The 19096-nt window shown below is 36.8% G+C and overlaps 1 protein-coding gene across 4 annotated transcripts in view; it reads right to left on the bottom strand.

The window, feature by feature from the left end:
• The window catches only part of GNAQ (G protein subunit alpha q), a 327552-nt gene that overhangs the window by 67239 nt on the left and 241217 nt on the right, over positions 1-19096 (bottom strand). For all 4 annotated transcript variants that reach the window (XM_033237036.1, XM_033237037.1, XM_033237038.1 and 1 more), the window contains 2 exons: positions 15822-15950; positions 12763-12892 (listed from right to left, as the gene is read on the bottom strand). In XM_033237036.1, coding sequence (XP_033092927.1) covers positions 12763-12892; positions 15822-15950 — 259 coding nt within the window. The remainder of the gene's footprint in view (positions 1-12762; positions 12893-15821; positions 15951-19096) is intronic.

Raw genomic sequence — 19096 nt, 5'->3', positions numbered from 1 at the left:
TATATTTAATGGTGAGAAACTAGAAGCTTTCTCTCTAAGATCAGGAACAAGGTGAGGATGTCTCCTCTCAACACTCCTTTTCAGCACTGAACTGGAAGTCCTAGCAAATGTAATAAAATAAGAAAAGGAAATAAAAGGTACACAGATTGAGAAGGAAGAAAACTGTCTCTGTTCTCATCTGAAAAAAACTAACTTAAAAACTCCTGGAAATATTAAGTGATTGTAGCCAGATTATTATTCAAAATATATGAAGAACTTTTAAAATGTAACAAATAAAAAATGAACAACTCAATTAAAAATGCTCTAAAATTTTCTAAGATAAAATTTTTGAAGATATGTACATCTGTTCACCTCACTAAAGTAGATATACAGAAGGCAAATAAACACAAAAAGATGTTCTGTATCATATGTCATTAGGGAAATGCAAATAAAAACCACAATGAAATACTACTACACACCTATTAGAATGGCTAAAATCCCAAACACCGACCACATCAGATGCTGGTGGGCATGTTGAGCAAGAGAACTCTCATTCATCACTGGTGGGAATGAAAACTGGTACAGCCACTTTGGAAGACAGTTTGGCAGTTTCCCTTAAAAAAACTAAACATACTCTTACCATATAATCCAGCAATCGTGCTCCTTGGTATTTAACCAAAGGAGCTGAAAACATGTACACACAAAAACATGCACATAAATGTTTATAGCTTCATTCATAAAACTGCCAAAACTTGGAAGCAACCAAGATGTCCTTCAGCAGGTGAATGGATACACTGTGTTACATCTAGACAATGAACTATTATTCAGTACTAAAAAGTAATGATGAAGCCATGAAAAGACATGGAGGAACTTCAAAAGCATATCAGGAGAAGCCAGATGGAAGAAGCCAATCTGAAAAGGCTACAAACTGTATGATTCCAGCTACTGGCATTCTAGAAAAGGGAAAACTATGAAGACAGTAGAAAGATCAGTGGTTGCCAAACAGCAGAAGGGAGGAATAAATAGAGCACAGAGCATTTTTAGGGCAGTGAAACAATTTTGTACCACACTATAATGGTAAATATATAACATTTTACATTTGTCAAAACCCATCAATCATACAACCTAAAGGGTAAATCCTAATGTAAACTGGGTGATAATGATGTATATATGTAGTTTCATTGATTGTAACAATTTGTCACTCTGGTTCCAGATGCTGATAGTGGGGAAGGCTATTCCTGCATGTGGGGTAGAGGATATAGGGGAAAATCTCTGTACTTTCTGTTCAATTTTGCTGTGAACCTAAAATTCCTCTAAAACATAAAGTGTGTGTATACAAAATTAAATAGCGGTAATGACTGTACAGTTCTGTGAACATAGGAAAGTCACTGAATTGTACATTTTAAAATGGTATAGTTTTTGTATATGAATAAACCTCCATAAGCTGTTACGTTTTTAAAACTCAGTTTAATATTTTGTACTTCCTTTATAGCTGGCTCTTCTGTCTCTACAGACTCTGTTTCTTTCACATCGTCTTTCTTTCTCACGTTGGTCCCCATCTCTTCAAGTCACCGCCTGCCTGTGTGGTCTCCCACTGCTGCTCTGACCTTGCTGCTGCCACTGCCTATCTTCCCACTGCTCAGTTCTCACTACTTAGGAAAACATAGATCTTGTTCTGTCTTCTAACCTAGGGCTGAGAGGCAGGATACTAGCACTTCTAGTTTGCTTCCTGTATAACTGCATTATTTTGGCACAGAGAACTTCTGAATTTAAAAAAGCATTATTTTTGAGCCAGATATGGTGGCTCATGGCTGTAATCCCAGCTCCCAGCTACTTGGAAGCTGAGGTGAGAGGATCGTTGGAGCCCAGGAGTTTAAGGACAACGTGGGCAACATAGCAAGACTCTGTCTCTTAAAAAAAATTCTTGATGACAAAAGGAATAAATTATCAGAAACATATAAAAATTTCAAACTAATAACACACATAATAAAGAAGCCTCAAAAATAGAGTAGAAGTATGGAATTAAAAGAAGAAATACATAAGTTTACAATTACAGTGGGAGATTTAAAAATAAGTCATTGAGGGGAAAACAAATGCATATTTTGTTTTTCAGAGGGCTTTATTTTTTTTTCTACAAAAAAGGGAGTGGATGGTTCTTCCTTTTCTCCCCTGCCAGAGATCCATTTTGGTATACTTCTATGAGCCAACCAAGCTGTACAAAATACTTTCATGACACAAGATTGGGAAGGTAATTTGACATTGTATCACACAGTGTATATAATTTATATTTTACATATATTTTTATTTTATTCTATTTAAGATAAATGTGTATCTTAAAATAAAAGTTTAATATATTTCAATTTTCCCCAGAGTTCCCAAATTACACAAATGGGTAATTCCTACCCAAATGATCTCAGTGTTGACAAAAAAATTTTATGTCAGTGGTTAGGTACAAACATTTATGATATTACAATGTTGTTATTAATAGTATTTTTTCAGTGTATTCAGAATTGACAAAATTTATAAAATGTGAAACTATGCAGATAATATAACTGAAAAACAAAAAATCGGTATGCTAAAATATCTACTTATAAAATGTAAATGTTATACACTACAATTGGGGGGAAAGATTCCTTAAGAAGGACAGGATAAAAGACAAACTTTAAAAGACTGATAAATTCAATGTAGTGAAAAGGCAAGTCATGAAGGAGCAGAAGTTACTTGAAAACAGTGAACTTAACAACGGATGTGCATCACTGATTTATAAAGAATTCCTCTATATTAATAATAAAAAGGACAGATCAACAGAATACTGACACAGAATAAGCACTTCAAAAATATTTCCCATGGCAAAGCACTCAATCTGATTTTAATTAGGGAAAGACAAATTCACACCACAATGATATGCTATTATGCACCCAACTGAATGTCTGAAATTTAAAAGCTGATCTACGCTGTCTAAGGTATGGATCAAATAGAACACATACACACTGTTGGTGGGAGTGCCAACTCTTCCAATGTTTAAACTGTTTGGCAGTGTCGTTGGGCTGAATAGTGACTCTCAGAAAAGTATGTCTATGCCCTAACCCCAGAACTTGTGAATGCAATCTTATTTGTCAAGAGGGTCTTTGCTGTAAGGATCTTGAGATGAAATCATCTTAGATTATGTGGGTGAGCCTTAAATCCCACCCATATTTGTAGGACAAGTCCTTAGAAGACACGGAAGAGGAGAAGGTGAATACAGAGGAGAAGGCCATGTGAAGACAGAGTCAGAGATAGGAGTTGTGCAGCCACAAGGAATGCCAACAGTCACCAGAAGCTGGAAGAGAAAAAGAAGAGATTCTCCTCTAGAGACTTTGGAGGAATTTTAGCCCCACCAACACCTTGATTTCAGACTTCTAACCTGCAGAACTGGGGAGAATAAGTTTCTGTTGTAACCCACTGAGTTTGCGTTGCTTTGTTTCAAGAGTTCGAGGAAGCTAACACAGGCAGTATCTACCACAGTTGAACATATATATTCCCTGTGAACCATCGCAGGGAGCTGCTGATAATATCTACTTCTTGTGGTGGATGGTAACTACATGGATGTGTTCACTTTGTGACAATTCATCAAGCTGAATACTTACAATCTATATACTTTTCTATACATGTATATGCCAATAAAAACATTAAAAACAATAAAAACTGTCAGTATCTGACAGTTCCTGCCAGTTAACTGATTATGCAGACAAGAAATTAAAATTTAAATAATTCAATTAGTTTGTTATAAAAGACATAATACAGAACTGCACCCCAAAATGTGAAATCACAATCTGAAGCACTTGTGAAGTACTTATTTGATGGGCTGATCTTAAAATTCAAATAGAAGAGTAAAGGACAGACAACCAAGAAAACTCCAAAGAACAAGATGGACAGATTTCATCTACTAGATATTAAGATTATTATAACTAGTGATTTGATAACTTTTATATTGGTATGGCAGAAGCAGATCAACCAAACAGCCCAGAAAAAGACTCGTGCATATAATAAAACTTGATACATGTCACATGTATCATTAATATCAATGCGAAGGAGCACAATTAGAAGAGTTAACAAGCCGGGCGCAGTGGCTCACGCCTGTAATCCCAGCACTTTGGGAGGCCGAGACAGGCGGATCATGAGGTCAGGAGATCGAGACCATCCTGGCTAACACGGTGAAACCCTGTCTCTACTAAGAATACAAAAAAATTAGGCGAACGTGGTGGTGGGCACCTGTAGTCCCAGCTACACCGGAGGCTGAGGCAGGAGAATAGCGTGAACCTGGGAGGTGGAGGTTGCAGCGAGCCGAGATCACACCACTGCACTCCAGCCAGGGGGACAGAGCAAGACTCCGTCTCAAAAAAAAAAAGAGTTAACAAATTAAAAAATACATCTGCTTAAAGGCCCCAGAGAACTAAAAGATAGTGAAGAATTACCAGGCCAAAGTTTGGGAAAGAATAGGTCTAGAGAAGTGAGCCCAGCATTTGGGGTCAATTTTCCTATGGAGGTATTTGCTGATTCTGGAAGCAGCAGCTGAGAGGCTGAAGGGATGGGACTCTAGTGAAGCATCTTTGCATTGCACTACAGCTATCCACCAGGAAGATATGCCTGAGTAAACAGGCACAGGTACGGACTACAGCTCAGCTACCTAGTCACCAGAAGGCTAAAATGGAACAGACTGATAATGCCAAGGGTTGACAAAGATGTGAAATGACAGGAACTTTCAGACATTGCTGAGAGGGTAAATTTGTTCATTTACTGTGGAAAATGCTTTGGTTTTACCTATTAAATCTGAAGGTATGCTTACTCTATGTGCTTGTAATACTACTACTAGGTACATATCCACCAGAAATGCACACCTATGTGCAACAAGAGACACATAACTGAGTATTCACATCAGCATTATTTGTAATAGCCCCAAATTGGAAAAACACCCAGGAAGTCCATCAACAGTAAAATGGGTAAATAAATTGTGGAATTTTCATGCACTAGAATACTAGATGACAGTATAAATGAGTGAATTACATAGAATGTGTATACCTTACAGACATAATATTGAGCAAAAGAATCCAAACACAAAAGAAAATATACTCTTTGCTATCCTTTACATAAAAGTTTAAAATAATATACTGTCTATACAAGGTTAAAAAAATACACTACTTGATTCTCTTTGTATAAAAGTTAAACACAAAGTTAAAACTAAACTATGGTATTTACGGAAGCATACTTAAGTGTTAAAACTGAAAAGAAGGGGGAGGGGGAAAACTAACAAGAAAAGGAAAATAATTACCTGAGTGAATAGTGGCTACCTGGTAGGAGAGGGCACCTGCAAGCATCAATGGTCTTGGCAAAGTTCTATTTCTTGATAGGGGTGTTAAACAGATGTTTGCTTTTGTGATAAACCACTGCTGTATATTTTGTGTGTACTCTTCTTTATGTGTATGTATTTCACAATTAAAAAGGTAAAAAAAGTGGAGAAAAGATGGATGAACTTCCCATTCAATAAATGGTATTGGCACAACTGATAGAAGAATAGCAAGGAAGTATTAAATCCTTACTTCCTACCATGCATAAAATCAATTATATGTATGCAGGAAGCCTATGAAAAGCACAACCTTATAAATTTTACTAGAAAATGAGAGATTATATCTTCATATTCTTAGGGAAGAAAAAGAATTCTTGAAGAAAATACAAAAATATAACCAATAAAGAAATGAGTGAGTTGATCACATTAAATTAAAACCCTTCTGCTGGCCATGCGTGGTGGCTCATGCCTGTTATCCCAGCACTTTGGTAGGCGGAGGCGGATGGATGACCTGAGGTCAGGTGTTCAAGACCAGCCTGGCCAACATGGTGAAACCCTGCCTCTACTGAACACACAAAAATTAGCCAGGAATGGTGGTGCATGCCTGTAATCCCAGCTACTCCAGAGGCTGAGACAGGAGAGTCGCTGGAATCCGGGAGGCGGAGGTTGCAGTGAGACAAGATCATACCATTGCATTCCAGCCTGGGAGACAAGAGTAAAACTCCATCTCAAGAAACAAAACAAGACAAAACAAACCCCAAACCCTTCTGAAAAATAAACAAAATGAAAAAGACAAACCATGTAGTGACAGATAATTTCCATATGTGTAACAGTATTTCCAGAAGACATTTTCAATTGTGTATATATAAAAAACAAAAACACAACTCCATTACGGGTTGGAGTGAGAGGGAAACCAAACAAGACTAGGAAAAGGTAATGTGCATTACAAACAACCAAACTGCCTGAGGAGCATGTGAAACACAGCAGGGAATATTCACATAATAGGGTGATATAGTAGTTTAAATAGATGAAACAGAGTCACGTGTAGCAACATGAAAAAAACTCAACAACAATTCTAAGTGAAAAAATACCAAACTGCAAAATGAAACCATTTTAATAAAATGTATAATCATGCATAATATTTAGAATCCAGTATCGCTCAGTGACACATACACATGTAGTAAAAGAGTGAAAAACTATGCCTAGGAATGATAAATGCCAACATGAGGCCAGTGGCTTCTGGGGAAGGGGAACAATGAATGAGGGAGGGCTACACATGGTCTTTAATTTTATCTGTATCATTTTACTTCTGTGAAAAATGAAGACTGGAAGCAGGTAGGTCAAAATTTTAAGTTCTCTATAATTATATACTCTTTTCTCTCACTCAGTTTATGGAAATAGAAGTAAACAAAACCCATTTTCTGTGCTATTCTAAGTTTCATTCTTGTATCAAGCTGTGTATTTAGACCACACGGTATTAGCCCATCACACACTTTCATGTTATGGCACTGTTATTGAGGGAAGCTAAAGAAACAGCCCTTATGAATTCTAACATTTGGTTCCCTCAAGGGATATTATCCTGAATCTGATTTACTTCCTTCCATGGCATCTCCTTCTCAAGCTGCAGGAGAAGTCACCTGCATCTCAGTACCTGAAGAAGCTAATTTGAGTAACTATTTGCTTTTTATGTTAACGACACAGTGACTCTTGTAACAGGCCTTGATTATCTCCTTTCATTGGTTGCTAAGAGATGCTTGACTAAATCTGTGGCCTACCTTTAGGAAAGGTACACAATTGTGTGATTCATATTTTAATTCTTAATCTCACCATCCAATCCTTACTGTCCTTTCATCCAGATTTTTCATGTGATTTATTTTATCCCACTGGGCATGGAATATATGGCTACACATAAAATAACATATAACCATAAAAATAAATTTTCACAAATTTAATTACCTTAAAACTTATAACTTCAGTTCATCAAAAGATACCATGAGGAGAATAAATGGCAAGCTACAAAGTGGAAGATATTTGTAATACATACACAAAAGGCTCACATCCAAAGAAAATAAGAAACTCCTATAAATTAGTAAGAAAAAGATAACCCAAATGAAAAATGGACAAAGTTGGTAAATGGTAGAGCTACAATTCTCAAATTGAAGTCTTATTTTATTTTACCTTTTAAAAAAAAGTATCATTTAAATTATTATTGCTAATGCTATTACCTAGTGACAATGACAATCACTGTTTACACTTTAGCCTTGGTAGTAAATCTTCCAAATTCCTTTCCTTTTTGCAAAGGGGTGAATAATCATCCATATAATAATTTTATATTAATAATTAGTTGTAATTACAAATCTTGCATTATATTAAATATACTATTCCACAATCGGCCTTTTTCACATAACATAATTCATCTTTAAAAAAAAGCTACTGCATAGATTATACTGTATAAATTCAATGTAAATTCTTTAAAACCTTTCCAAATTTTATGCATACAAAAAGCGTTCATGTGTGTCTGTTTCCCTATACCCTGAGCAGCACTAAGTCCAGGTCTCTGATTCAAACTCATAATTGGGTAGTCAGAAAACTTCCTTCTAGCATAAGGGAAGCAAGGAGAACAAAGAGTTGAAGAAGGAGTACAATAATGAGGAAAGAAAAAAGCCAAAGAATGAAAGGTGAGAGGAGGAGTTTAAAAAAGGGACAAGTGACTGAAAATGAACAAAGTAATGAGGAAACAGGAAAGAGGTTAAATATAAAAGCTGGGTGTCTTTCAGGAATAGCCTTATGAATCAGGTCATGAATCCGAGCCAAGTGTACCAAAGGCCTAATTTGATTAAGATTCGATAAAGGCGGGCTTGATTCAATTCAATTAACGATTAGAGACCAGATATCTTAACCTAAGCTTTTACTTTTAACTACTTATAAATGTTCTTTAGTTCTTTCCTTTGGGGTTTGAGGTTTTTTCTCCTCAATTTTTAGTCAGGTTTTCCCCCCAAAAGCTGAATGTCATCTGAAGAAAATTCCCAAAAGCTCACTCAACAATTTTTAGAGCAGAACAAAGTACATGTTTCACACTTTTTTTTTTTTTTTTTTGAGGAGTCTTGCTCTGTCGCCCAGGCTGGAGGGCAGTGGCGCGATCTCGGCTCACTGCAAGCTCCGCCTCCCAGGTTCACGCCATTCTCCTGGCTCAGCCTCCCGAGTAGCTGGGACTACAGGCGCCCGCCACTACGCCCGGCTAGTTTTTTGAATTTTTTTTTTAGTAGAGACGGGGTTTCACCATGTTAGCCAGGATGGTCTCGTTCTTCTGACCTCGTGATCCGCCTGTCTCGGCCTCCCAAAGTGCTGGGATTACAGGCTTGAGTGTTTCACACTTTTTAAAGAAAATGTTCAAATTTTGATTGCATCTGAGTAACTTCAAAATGGCTTCATTTTAAAACCTACTAGAAGAGACAAATCCAAAGGAAATGCACATTTTAGACTAACTGTTTTAAGACAGTTCAAAATCAAATGAGCAATACAGGAACTTTAAGTTACTGGCTTGTCTATTACTACCAATTTGTGTAAGAAGAACTTAGAGGCAGAGAAGAGTTATTTCAACTCCTTCATGAAAGGGCAGGATTTTCATTCTACTTCCACCCTCTTTGCTGCCTTATAGCTCCTCTTGCTTTTTCTTTAAGTTTGTCTCTAACATCTAGAAGACACTGTGAGGGAGGGAAAAGAAAGCTGGTCTGGAAGGGCAGGGGACCTGGCCTTGAGTGACCTTGGCCACACGCCATCTCTCCATTCCTGTAACCTCATCATTATGATGCACATCAGCAAACCTGATTTGTCCCCTCCATGGGGAGGTCAGCTGGTAGATTCCGATGAGTAATAGCTTCAGCAAGTTTTGGATATAAAGTGCTAAGGTATGATAAACGTCTACGCTCTCCTTTTACTTTATCAATTGAGCAACTTCAAAAATCAGGTTTGAAGGATGAGTAAATGTTTATGGGAACCAAGGTCAGGGAATCCATCTTGATCAAAGGAGGGCCTAGGGTAGGGAGAACTATCTTGAGTTTTAATAAAATGATAACACAATTCCTCATGACCATTTCAAGATGATTAATAAATTCAAAGCTCACATTCAAAAAGGACATGGAGGAGAAAAAGATCTCAGTCTGAGATTCTATAAAGAGCTTAGCCTGGAAGACAGTCATTGAGACAATATCTGAGAAAACATCTTTGCAGTAGTGCTCAGCTATTCATGAAACAGAAAATCAGAAAAACAAAGACTAAAAGGCAGCGTTCGGATACACACTGATAAACTAAAATACGTTACAAGCATGTCTTATTGTGTGCTTTGGGCTTTCAGGAGCACTGAAATCATGTACCCATGAAAGGATTACAGCAGAATAGTGGACTCCATGCTGGTGTGTTATCACAGGAAAAATAAGACAGCAAAGGGAATACACAGATCAACAAAGTTCTACTACCCTGGGTATTCTAGCCACTATTTGATAATGTAATTTCTTTTTTGAAGGAAAAAAGACATTCATTCCCCAAACAATAGAAAGGCTGAGAATCTAGGCAGAAAAAAGACCTACATAAAATTATGAAGATTAATATATAAGGTTTTAGAAATATTAAAAAGCAAAAGCAATAATCTAAAATGCTTCCCTTAGCTGCTTTTGTCTGTGGTCTGCAATGCATTTTCCAGTTTCCTGGGATAGAAAGAAAAGCCGTCAGAATCCATCCCTAGGTTTTTCTTACAAATATATACCAAGGGAGGGAGGCACAACAAGGTCTGTTTTGGATTAAAGTTATGAACATCAGACTTCTAAACCAAGAACAAAATGTTTCTGGAGCTTATTTCAGTTTTGTCTCACCAAAACCAAAAAATCTGGGGAAACTAGAATTCCGTAGTTCTGAATTTTCTTAATGATTAAGGAAGCTGAGAGGCAATGACATTATCATACATTAGTACAACCGGGGGAAAAAAAGGGATAATGGGACTACATGCCAACATTAAAAAATATTTTTGACAGTACTTCCTAATTATAGACGGTGACAGCTGTGGCTAACATGGATGAAGCAATTAATGAATAGTACTTTTCTCATGATCCCATACTATCATCAGGCTTGACTAGAGGTCTCAGAAAGGAACAACATATAAGTTGACTTTCATCTTATAGAATTACCTAGACTTTCAAAAGATTCACAAGTGATAAGGGAGTCCAAATGAAAAAATGATAGCTTTATTATTTTAATTTGTAACTATTTAAAAGGAGCATAAGGCATCACCATAGGAATCAAAGGAACTGGGACAATATTTTTAGATGTTCTTAGTACCTGTACATTGAATGTCAAGTTACTGTGGGAACTGTAATTATGACACATGATAATAAAAACGATGCCATTTTATTCTAATTAACATAATATACTTTTATATAAAAATCTAGTCACTATTAGCTATGTCTGATGAAAAATGGAATAAATGATCTGCAATGTTCAGATAACTGAAGAACCAGATTCAATTCGGTTGAACTGAATTAGTTTATGAGTTGCCAAAGGAATCTACTTTCTTTTCCATTTTGATAATTTTAAAGTGGTAAATTGCTAAGTATTAAATCATGACATATTATTTCTTCATATATATAATACATTTATCTTGTGTAAAATGTGTGTTGATAAACACTTATCCTCCTCTAGCTATAATGTAAACATCAGAAATAAATTCACATTTGCTTCTTGTATCTCTTGTGTAACTGATAAATGCAAATTTTATTTTATTGGATGGCAAATTAAAGAAGAGAAATGACAACCTACATAGCAAAGGCTTACCTTTTCCCATATGGCTTATTTTGACCAAAAGCACATCTCGTTTATAAGGTCTTTTAGTGGAGAGTTGATTTTTTTCCCCATTTCTGCGTCTTTTTAGATACTCTGGTACCCAGCATATAGTAGGGAAGCCCTCAGAATATTTTTTTGTCTTGATACAACATTCAAAAAAATCAGAAGTGTTAGCATAGATCTGCTCCCAAAATATGCAGTATGTTTAAAATACTACATCCAGGAATTATGTAACAACAAACAAGCACAGACATAAAGATATACATATAGAGATATCATAGCTAAAATTCTGACAGTAACTGCCTTATATCGTGGTAACTTACTGTCGTATATTGTAGCATGCTTTTAGGCACTTTGCTTTATAGTTATTGGGGGCAACTGATTGATAAAGAAGCCTCATTCTTAAACAGAAGTTATTAGGCTGACTCCAAAGCCGATATACTCGCAACTCAGGAATGATTCCAAAATGCATCAACAGGTAACTCTCGGTTCTATATGAGACATTGGTTCATGGAAACTTTATCAATCCTATACATAAAAGAAATACTATAGAAGCTTGGATATGTATTTTAATGGAGATATTAATACCGGCAGAAATAATATTTAAAAGAACAAGTCAGGAATTCTTGTGTACCTAAAAAACGTACTGTATTAAAAGCATAATATGCTAGATCCTATTTTAGTCAGCAAATGGGGATCTCTCACTTCCTTCTTTTTTTCTACCCTATTATTAGGATATTTAATATTTATTATTAACCTATCACACTGCAAACTCTGCCTCTAACAGGGTATCAATGGTGTCTTCTCTGTTCCCCCAACACACACACACACACACCACACACACACACACACATGCACACAACTACAGCTCAGAAGCACGGATTTCTACATCCCTTAATTATCTTCCATAATCAACTGATTCATCGTCAGGTCTTTACCATCCTCAAAATCCACATTTACACCTATTAAGTTTCCCTGTAAATGGGAGGAGATAGCAATACTGAATTCGTTCTCCAGACAGGCATATTAAGGACACTTCTTCAACTGCTCACTGCGTAATAAGAGACAAAATTATGCAGCAGCCTAGAGAATTCTGTAAGAGCAGAAAGGCCGCCTCACCAAGACATTCCATGGCTCATAATGAACTGATTTAGAGCCCAGCTGCAAAGTCATTCATATTTGCCAAGAGAGATTTTGAGTACTCTTTGGGACACACCCATCACACAAACAATGATTTAAACAAAATGAAAACAAAACAAAACATGATGACTCACTCCAACACTCCCAGTTCTATCCTGTAGGAGGAAGACTGTAAAATGATCCGATGATTAGCCTAGGATTTCCATGTTATTTTCATTTTTAGAACCTCTGCATAGTGTTAAAAAGTATCAAATAGACTCTAATTAGATTTGAACACACAGACCTGCTCATACATCTGACAGAAGAGATTGCTACTTTGAGTGTACTATGTGGTAACAGGATTATTTTTGGTTATTTTAAAAGTCCTAAAATCAAATTTCAAGAAAGCAAAGAAGTCAGTTCACCCCATTCCCCATACCCTACTTCCTATCATTTTCTTGTATCAGATAATAAAATGATAATCCATTGCCTGTCTAAAGAACACTTACCTCATTGTCTGACTCCACGAGAACTTGATCATATTCACTAAGCGCTACTAGAAACATGATAGAGGTGACATTTTCAAAGCAGTGTATCCATTTTCTTCTCTCTGACCTTTGGCCCCCTACATCGACCATTCTGCAAGGTTAACAATACTCATATTAATAACATATAAAGTAAAACTAAAAAGTCAACATAAATATAGCACTACTTACAAACTTGGGGAAAATATTCTCTTGAATCACAATGATCATCCAAGTCAATTCAATTAATACTTATTGAATAATTACTAATTTCCTATTACCTAATATTCAAAGTCAAGATATTCTGGGTAAAACATCATGATGGTTTTAAGAAAGTTACCAGTGTGCACGAAAACTGTAACACTGTAAAAAAACATCCTTATCTGTGCCAAGCAAAATGGTACTTTATTTAATGAAGAACTGAAGAGTCCAAAACTGAATGAGTTTTGTGTTTAGGCCCTACTGGCAAATACTGAACTTCAGTTTCTTTTCCTATAAAATCGGAAAACAGATCCTCATGTATTTTTTATGGATGCTAGACATGACTACAAGTACACTTAAAATATGTGAGATGCTATACATTTCAATATGGGTGCTATGATGCTTCCACTAAATGCAGATACGACCCCACTCAGCCTTCATTAGCAGAGTAGGCATTTTGGGCAATTTTTTCTTCCCAATATTGATAAGAATTTGGCACAGGTCTAGCCATGTCAGGTCACTTACTGGAAATGAAGCGTGAGTGAATGAAGATACTACAAGGTACAAGACGGAAGCCATCATGTGAATCATTTCAATCATTTGTTTTTAACACATCAATTCTGTGCTGAATTACTGCTCAGAAACCAACACTGACATCAATTAATTTGAGTGACAATGTATGTCTGAAAATATCTAGCAATGCTTGGCACTGAGTCAAAGTTTGTCCAAATTGTTGAATCTGTATCTTGAATGAACTGTACACAATGTTCACAGGAAAAAAATAGTCTCAGAGAATGAGTGGTTTAGGTACAAAAATTTGAAAGTAGGGCTCTTTAAACATTTGTTTAAAACTGCAGTCACTACTGGTGTTTTCCTGCCTCCTGGCATTAACCTAAACTAAGAACTCAAGGATCTTCTAAGTGACTGCTCGTAAGCCTAGTAAGGGACAGGAGACAGATGTAAGGGGCAAAACAATGGATCCAGGGAGATCCATGTACTAAGGACATCGAAGTCAAAATTCTTAGATCTTCAGAAGTATTCAAATGCTGGCTCTTCCCCAATGCCAAGGCATGAATAATATGCTACTAATTTACATGAAATCCTCATTCCATGAAACTCTGTCACACTGGGCCCTAAAAGATGCTTCTGATGGTGGTGGAAAATTATACTTCTAAGTCATTACTTTTACTGTAGTGGCAAAAAAATGTACTTCAAAAGCTAGTGTACAAAACATGGAAAAAACAACATGTAATTGTAATCTGGTTTCAGAATCCACTAATTCCGAAGCAATAAGTAGATGAAAATCCCCATGAAATGCAATGTTTTCTAAAAACATTTTGTAACATGGAGGAAGGAAATCTGGGTGTCTCAAATTAAAGATTTCTAAATCAATATACTCTAAACTTAAAATGTAAGTAATATAGGATGCTGGAGCTACAAGGAACCCTGGCGATCATCTAATGCAATACAACCATTTTATAGATTAAAAAACTGAGGTTCAGAAACAGTTTCAAAATGCCACCTGCTTTGTGGCAATATCTATTAGAGCAATGCATGGCAGCCAGATTTGACCTCACGTACAGAGGCCGATTAGAAGAAAACACAGTGTCACGGCAAGGAATGAAGGTGGGCCTGCTAATCAGAATCACTTGGCAGAGTGACACAGGAGATAGTAACTTCTACTTCATAACCAATATTGCACACATCCATCTTCAACGGGGTGGGCGCTCCTAGAAAATCAACTCTCCACTCTCCAAGACACATTCTCATTTCTCAAAGCACCATGTAGTTTGTATTCTAACTAAAAGTAGAACTGAGTGATTGTGTAATAAGAGACTGAATGAAAGTACATCAGTATTGTTTATTTTTTCTCATCCTAAAAGCAAAACAACAGAATGCTTCTGTTGAAGTATTATCCAGACAGAACAGCAGCAGTGAGAGATGAGGTAATAAATTTCATTCTATTTTGCTAGGTAAATGTAGACTAGGTTAATTAACCCATTTTCAAAATCATGTATTTCAAAATTTTTTAAGCAACATATTTTATGAACACAAAATATCACATATTATTCTTGCTACTGAAAAATTCTGCATTGGTACCAGAGGACCCGGGGAAAACACCAGCATGAAAACTTCTGACACTATATAATTTGTGCTTGACAGCACCATAAGATCATTCACAGCTTACATAATTCTAAAAACATATCCATTGTCCTTACAGTTAAAATGATTGCCCAAGAAATTACAGTTAAGACCAATGGTTTATCAACCGATTTTACTCAACCACAAGCAAAACTAAGATTTTTATTGATTTCTTAGTGATTTAAATTGAAATGCCAAATGTTCCAGGACAGTACACCTTTCTCTCTCTCTTTTTTTTTTTTGATATGGAGTCTCGCTTTGTAACCCAGGTTGGAGTGCAGTGGTGCAATCTCGTCTCATTGCCTCCTGGGTTCAAGTGATTCTCTCACCTCAGCCTCCCAAGCAGCTGGGATTACAGGCGCCCGCCAGCACGCCCAGCTAATTTTTGTATTTTTAGTAGAGAAGGAGTTTCACCATGTTGGCCTGGCTGGTCTCAAACTCCTGACCTCAGGTGATCCACCCACCTTGTCCTCCCAAAGGGCTGGGATTACAGGCGTGAGCCACTGTGCCTGGCCTCCAGTACATCTTTCTATTGTTTCCTCCTTCAGGGATATGTCATTTTATTTGTGAAACTAATGATAATAATTGGTAAAAAGGCTGTCTTGTTTTAAAGCCTACACGATTCCAGTATTTATAGAGTTTACCAAAGGTACTCAAGGCATAAAAAGCTGGGAAATAGGTTTTATGGACTCAATTACTACCTGAAAATGACACTTTGTAAGTCAAAGGGGTATTCGATGATCCCTGTGGTGGGGACTCGAACTCTAAGCACATCTTGTTGCGTAGGCAGGTAGGCAGGGTCAGCTACGCGGTCCAAGTCATTAAGATAGCTAGAGGAGGGAAGACACAATGAGAATGTCAGTGACACCATCACACCAAAGCTGTCTACGGAAAGGGAAGGACAAAAATGAGCCCTAACAGAAAAGTAAAGAAGAGATAGAAAAACATCAGAAAGTGGTAGAGGAGTCTGTGGAAAAGAAAGATAAAGTCAACCTTCCATTACTGGAAGGTTATCCATCTATGGATTACATACACACCATAGTTCTCATTTATTCTCTTATTATCAATTAGAACTCATACTCCCCAGAGGCAGGGGATGGGAGAAAAAGAAATTCAAATTAGTTTCCTATTCTCTACTTGTTTAGTAGGCTTGGTTGCCAAAGCAGAAGTTTAAAACAGTTTTCAAGATAACAGAGTTGCACATAAGGTCAGAATGTCTTTTTTTTTTTTTTTTTTTTTTTGCAGAACGTCAGAGTCTTCCTGGAATGAATTTCATTATTCCCCTAAGAGAAGACAGCAGGCTACAGTGTCCTAAATTCTGTCCAGAGCCTAAGTCATTCATGATTAATGTGAAGCCATGACATTTCTAACTACTGCAGTAATAATGTGTCTTAAGGTCAGATATTCCCAATGTTTGGAGTCACCACACCTTAACTTTACATTTATCTGGTTATATGATACTTGATACTTTTCCCTTCCCTTAAAGATTTTTTTTCTTTTGAAATAACTTTAGACTCACAAGAAGTTGCAAAAATATTACAGAGCATTTCCCTGTACCCTTTACCCAGCTTCCCCAAACAATAACATCTTACATAACCATAATACATTATCAAAACCAGGAAAATGACACTGATACAATACTATTAACAAATACACTGATACAATACTATTAACAAAACTACAACGGATGAAATAAAAATTTCATATGCTATATATTGTATATGTGTATACAGTCATCCCTCAGTATCTGTGAGCGACTGGATCCAGGACCTCCTGCACATACCAAAATCCCTGGATGCTCAAGTCCTCCATATCAAATGGAACAGTATCTGCATATAATATGTGCATATGCATAGTCCTCTCCTGTACTTTAAATCACCTCTAGGTTACTTAAAATGTAAATGCTATGTGATAGTTGTTATACTGTAGTGTGTAGAGAACAATGATGGGGAAAAGTCCGTACGTGTTCAGTAAAGATACAATATTTTTCTGAATATTTTTGATCCATAGGTTGTTGAGTTCACAAATGCAGAACCCACAGATACAGAGGGCTGACTGTATTATGGGGGGTATCTATTTCTATGAGATTTTATATGTAGAGATTTGTGTAATACCACCACAATCAGGACACAGAATTGTTCTATCACTACCTGTGTTACCCCTGGCAGTCATACATATGTTCATCATCAGTGTAATTTTGCCATGTCAAGAATCTTTTATTCCATTCACCCCTGGCAGTCACACATATGTTCTTCACAGTGTAATTCTGCCATGTCAAGAATCTTTTATTCCATTCATGTTTCATTTTCTCAAAGTGTAAAAAATAATCTGAAATGTTGAGAATGACATAATTTGATAGAGGCCGGGCGCGGTGGCTCAAGCCTGTAATCCCAGCACTTTGGGAGGCCGAGACGGGCGGATCACGAGGTCAGGAGATCGAGACCATCCTGGCTAATACGGTGAAACCCCGTCTCTACTAAAAATACAAAAACTAGCCGGGCGAGGTGGCGGGCGCCTGTAGTCCCAGCTACTTGGGAGGCTGAGGCAGGAGAATGGCGGAAACCCAGGAGGCGGAGCTTGCAGTGAGCTGAGATCTGGCCACTGCACTCCAGTCCGGGCGACAGAGCGAGACTCCGCCTCAAAAAAAAAAAAAAAAAAAAAAAAAAAATAATTTGATAGAATTGAGTGGTATCTTCATGATTTCAAAGAGTAACTGTGTTCTCCTTTGTCCTGGAAAGGATGGGGCACAGACATGGTTTCAAAACACACAACTACAAAGTATATGCACAAAGTAACTAACTTATGAACCAGATTAAAGAAAAGGTGGGACGCTTAATAGAAAGGGAATGGGTTAGATCTTCAACTCTTGATAACCACAAACAAGAAGTGAGTTCTGAGATACATAACAAGGAATGCCTTGTGCATAGCATGTCATAATCGAGCAATAACAAATACTCAGTGGACATGACCTACTCAGGGTAGGGACTCTGACCTACCTATCTTTATTTCTGCCTTAGTACCTAAACTAATTCCAGGTAAATAGTACTTAATGAATATGTGTTGGATGGATTGATGGATTTCCTATGCTGAGATTTAGTTTTAGCATTATTTAAATAGCATTCTTACTAGTGGTATTTCTGTATGAATGATACCCTTAAATTTGAAACTGAATGTAAAAAAAAAGTTGAATCCACAAGATTCATGGAATCATAAAGTAGGAGGATTAAATCTGACTTTAACAAAGAGTTAAGTCTGACTTTAACAAAGAAATAAAATTACTGCCTCTTTGGAGGTGTGTTATCAATTATTTAAGACAAAAAAGTATCAGCCCAGAAATTCCTACTGCAAATCAATTAATTAGTATTCCAGGGCCCTTTTACCTGATACACTGATGATTCTCTAACTGGCAATCAGCTCTCTATGGAGTAACAGAACCAGTCTGATATCTCCAACTATTATAAAACTGGTAGGAAGACAAATAGAGGGAGGCTGGGAGAATACTGGTGTGAAAGACAGAAAGGAAATGTAAAAATGAACCAGACCCAGAATTTTAGTAAATATCTTGCCATGATCATGGAGTCCTCTGATAGAGTTAATGAGCACATGTTCCAGGAAGTGATCTGTATTTCACTCTACTGATAAACCAGCTCATTACATCATAAACAAAAAACCTGAGAGCTACTCTGTATGGAGTTTTCTAATTTATCAGCTTCTTGATTTGAAAAACCTGAATGTACACTTTGAAATCTACAAGTTCACCATTTAACTATTGTATACAAAAATTTATTTCAGAGGAATCAAATGACTTGAAATTTCCACTGGCAAGGCTGCTCAGAAATATATTGCCCGATAAACCATCTCTACTCGCTTAGTGCCATACACAGAGGTCAGAACAGAGGGCTGTTAATTCTTGTAATGGAAGGCGCTGTGCTGTTCCTGAGGTAAAGGGAAAATGTGGTTTTCTGAAGATAAACCT

This window comes from Trachypithecus francoisi, unplaced genomic scaffold (genome assembly GCF_009764315.1).
Source record: "Trachypithecus francoisi isolate TF-2019V2 unplaced genomic scaffold, Tfra_2.0 Lachesis_group16, whole genome shotgun sequence".
Classification (NCBI taxonomy): domain Eukaryota; kingdom Metazoa; phylum Chordata; class Mammalia; order Primates; family Cercopithecidae; genus Trachypithecus; species Trachypithecus francoisi.
This window is presented reverse-complemented; position numbering and strand designations above follow the sequence as displayed.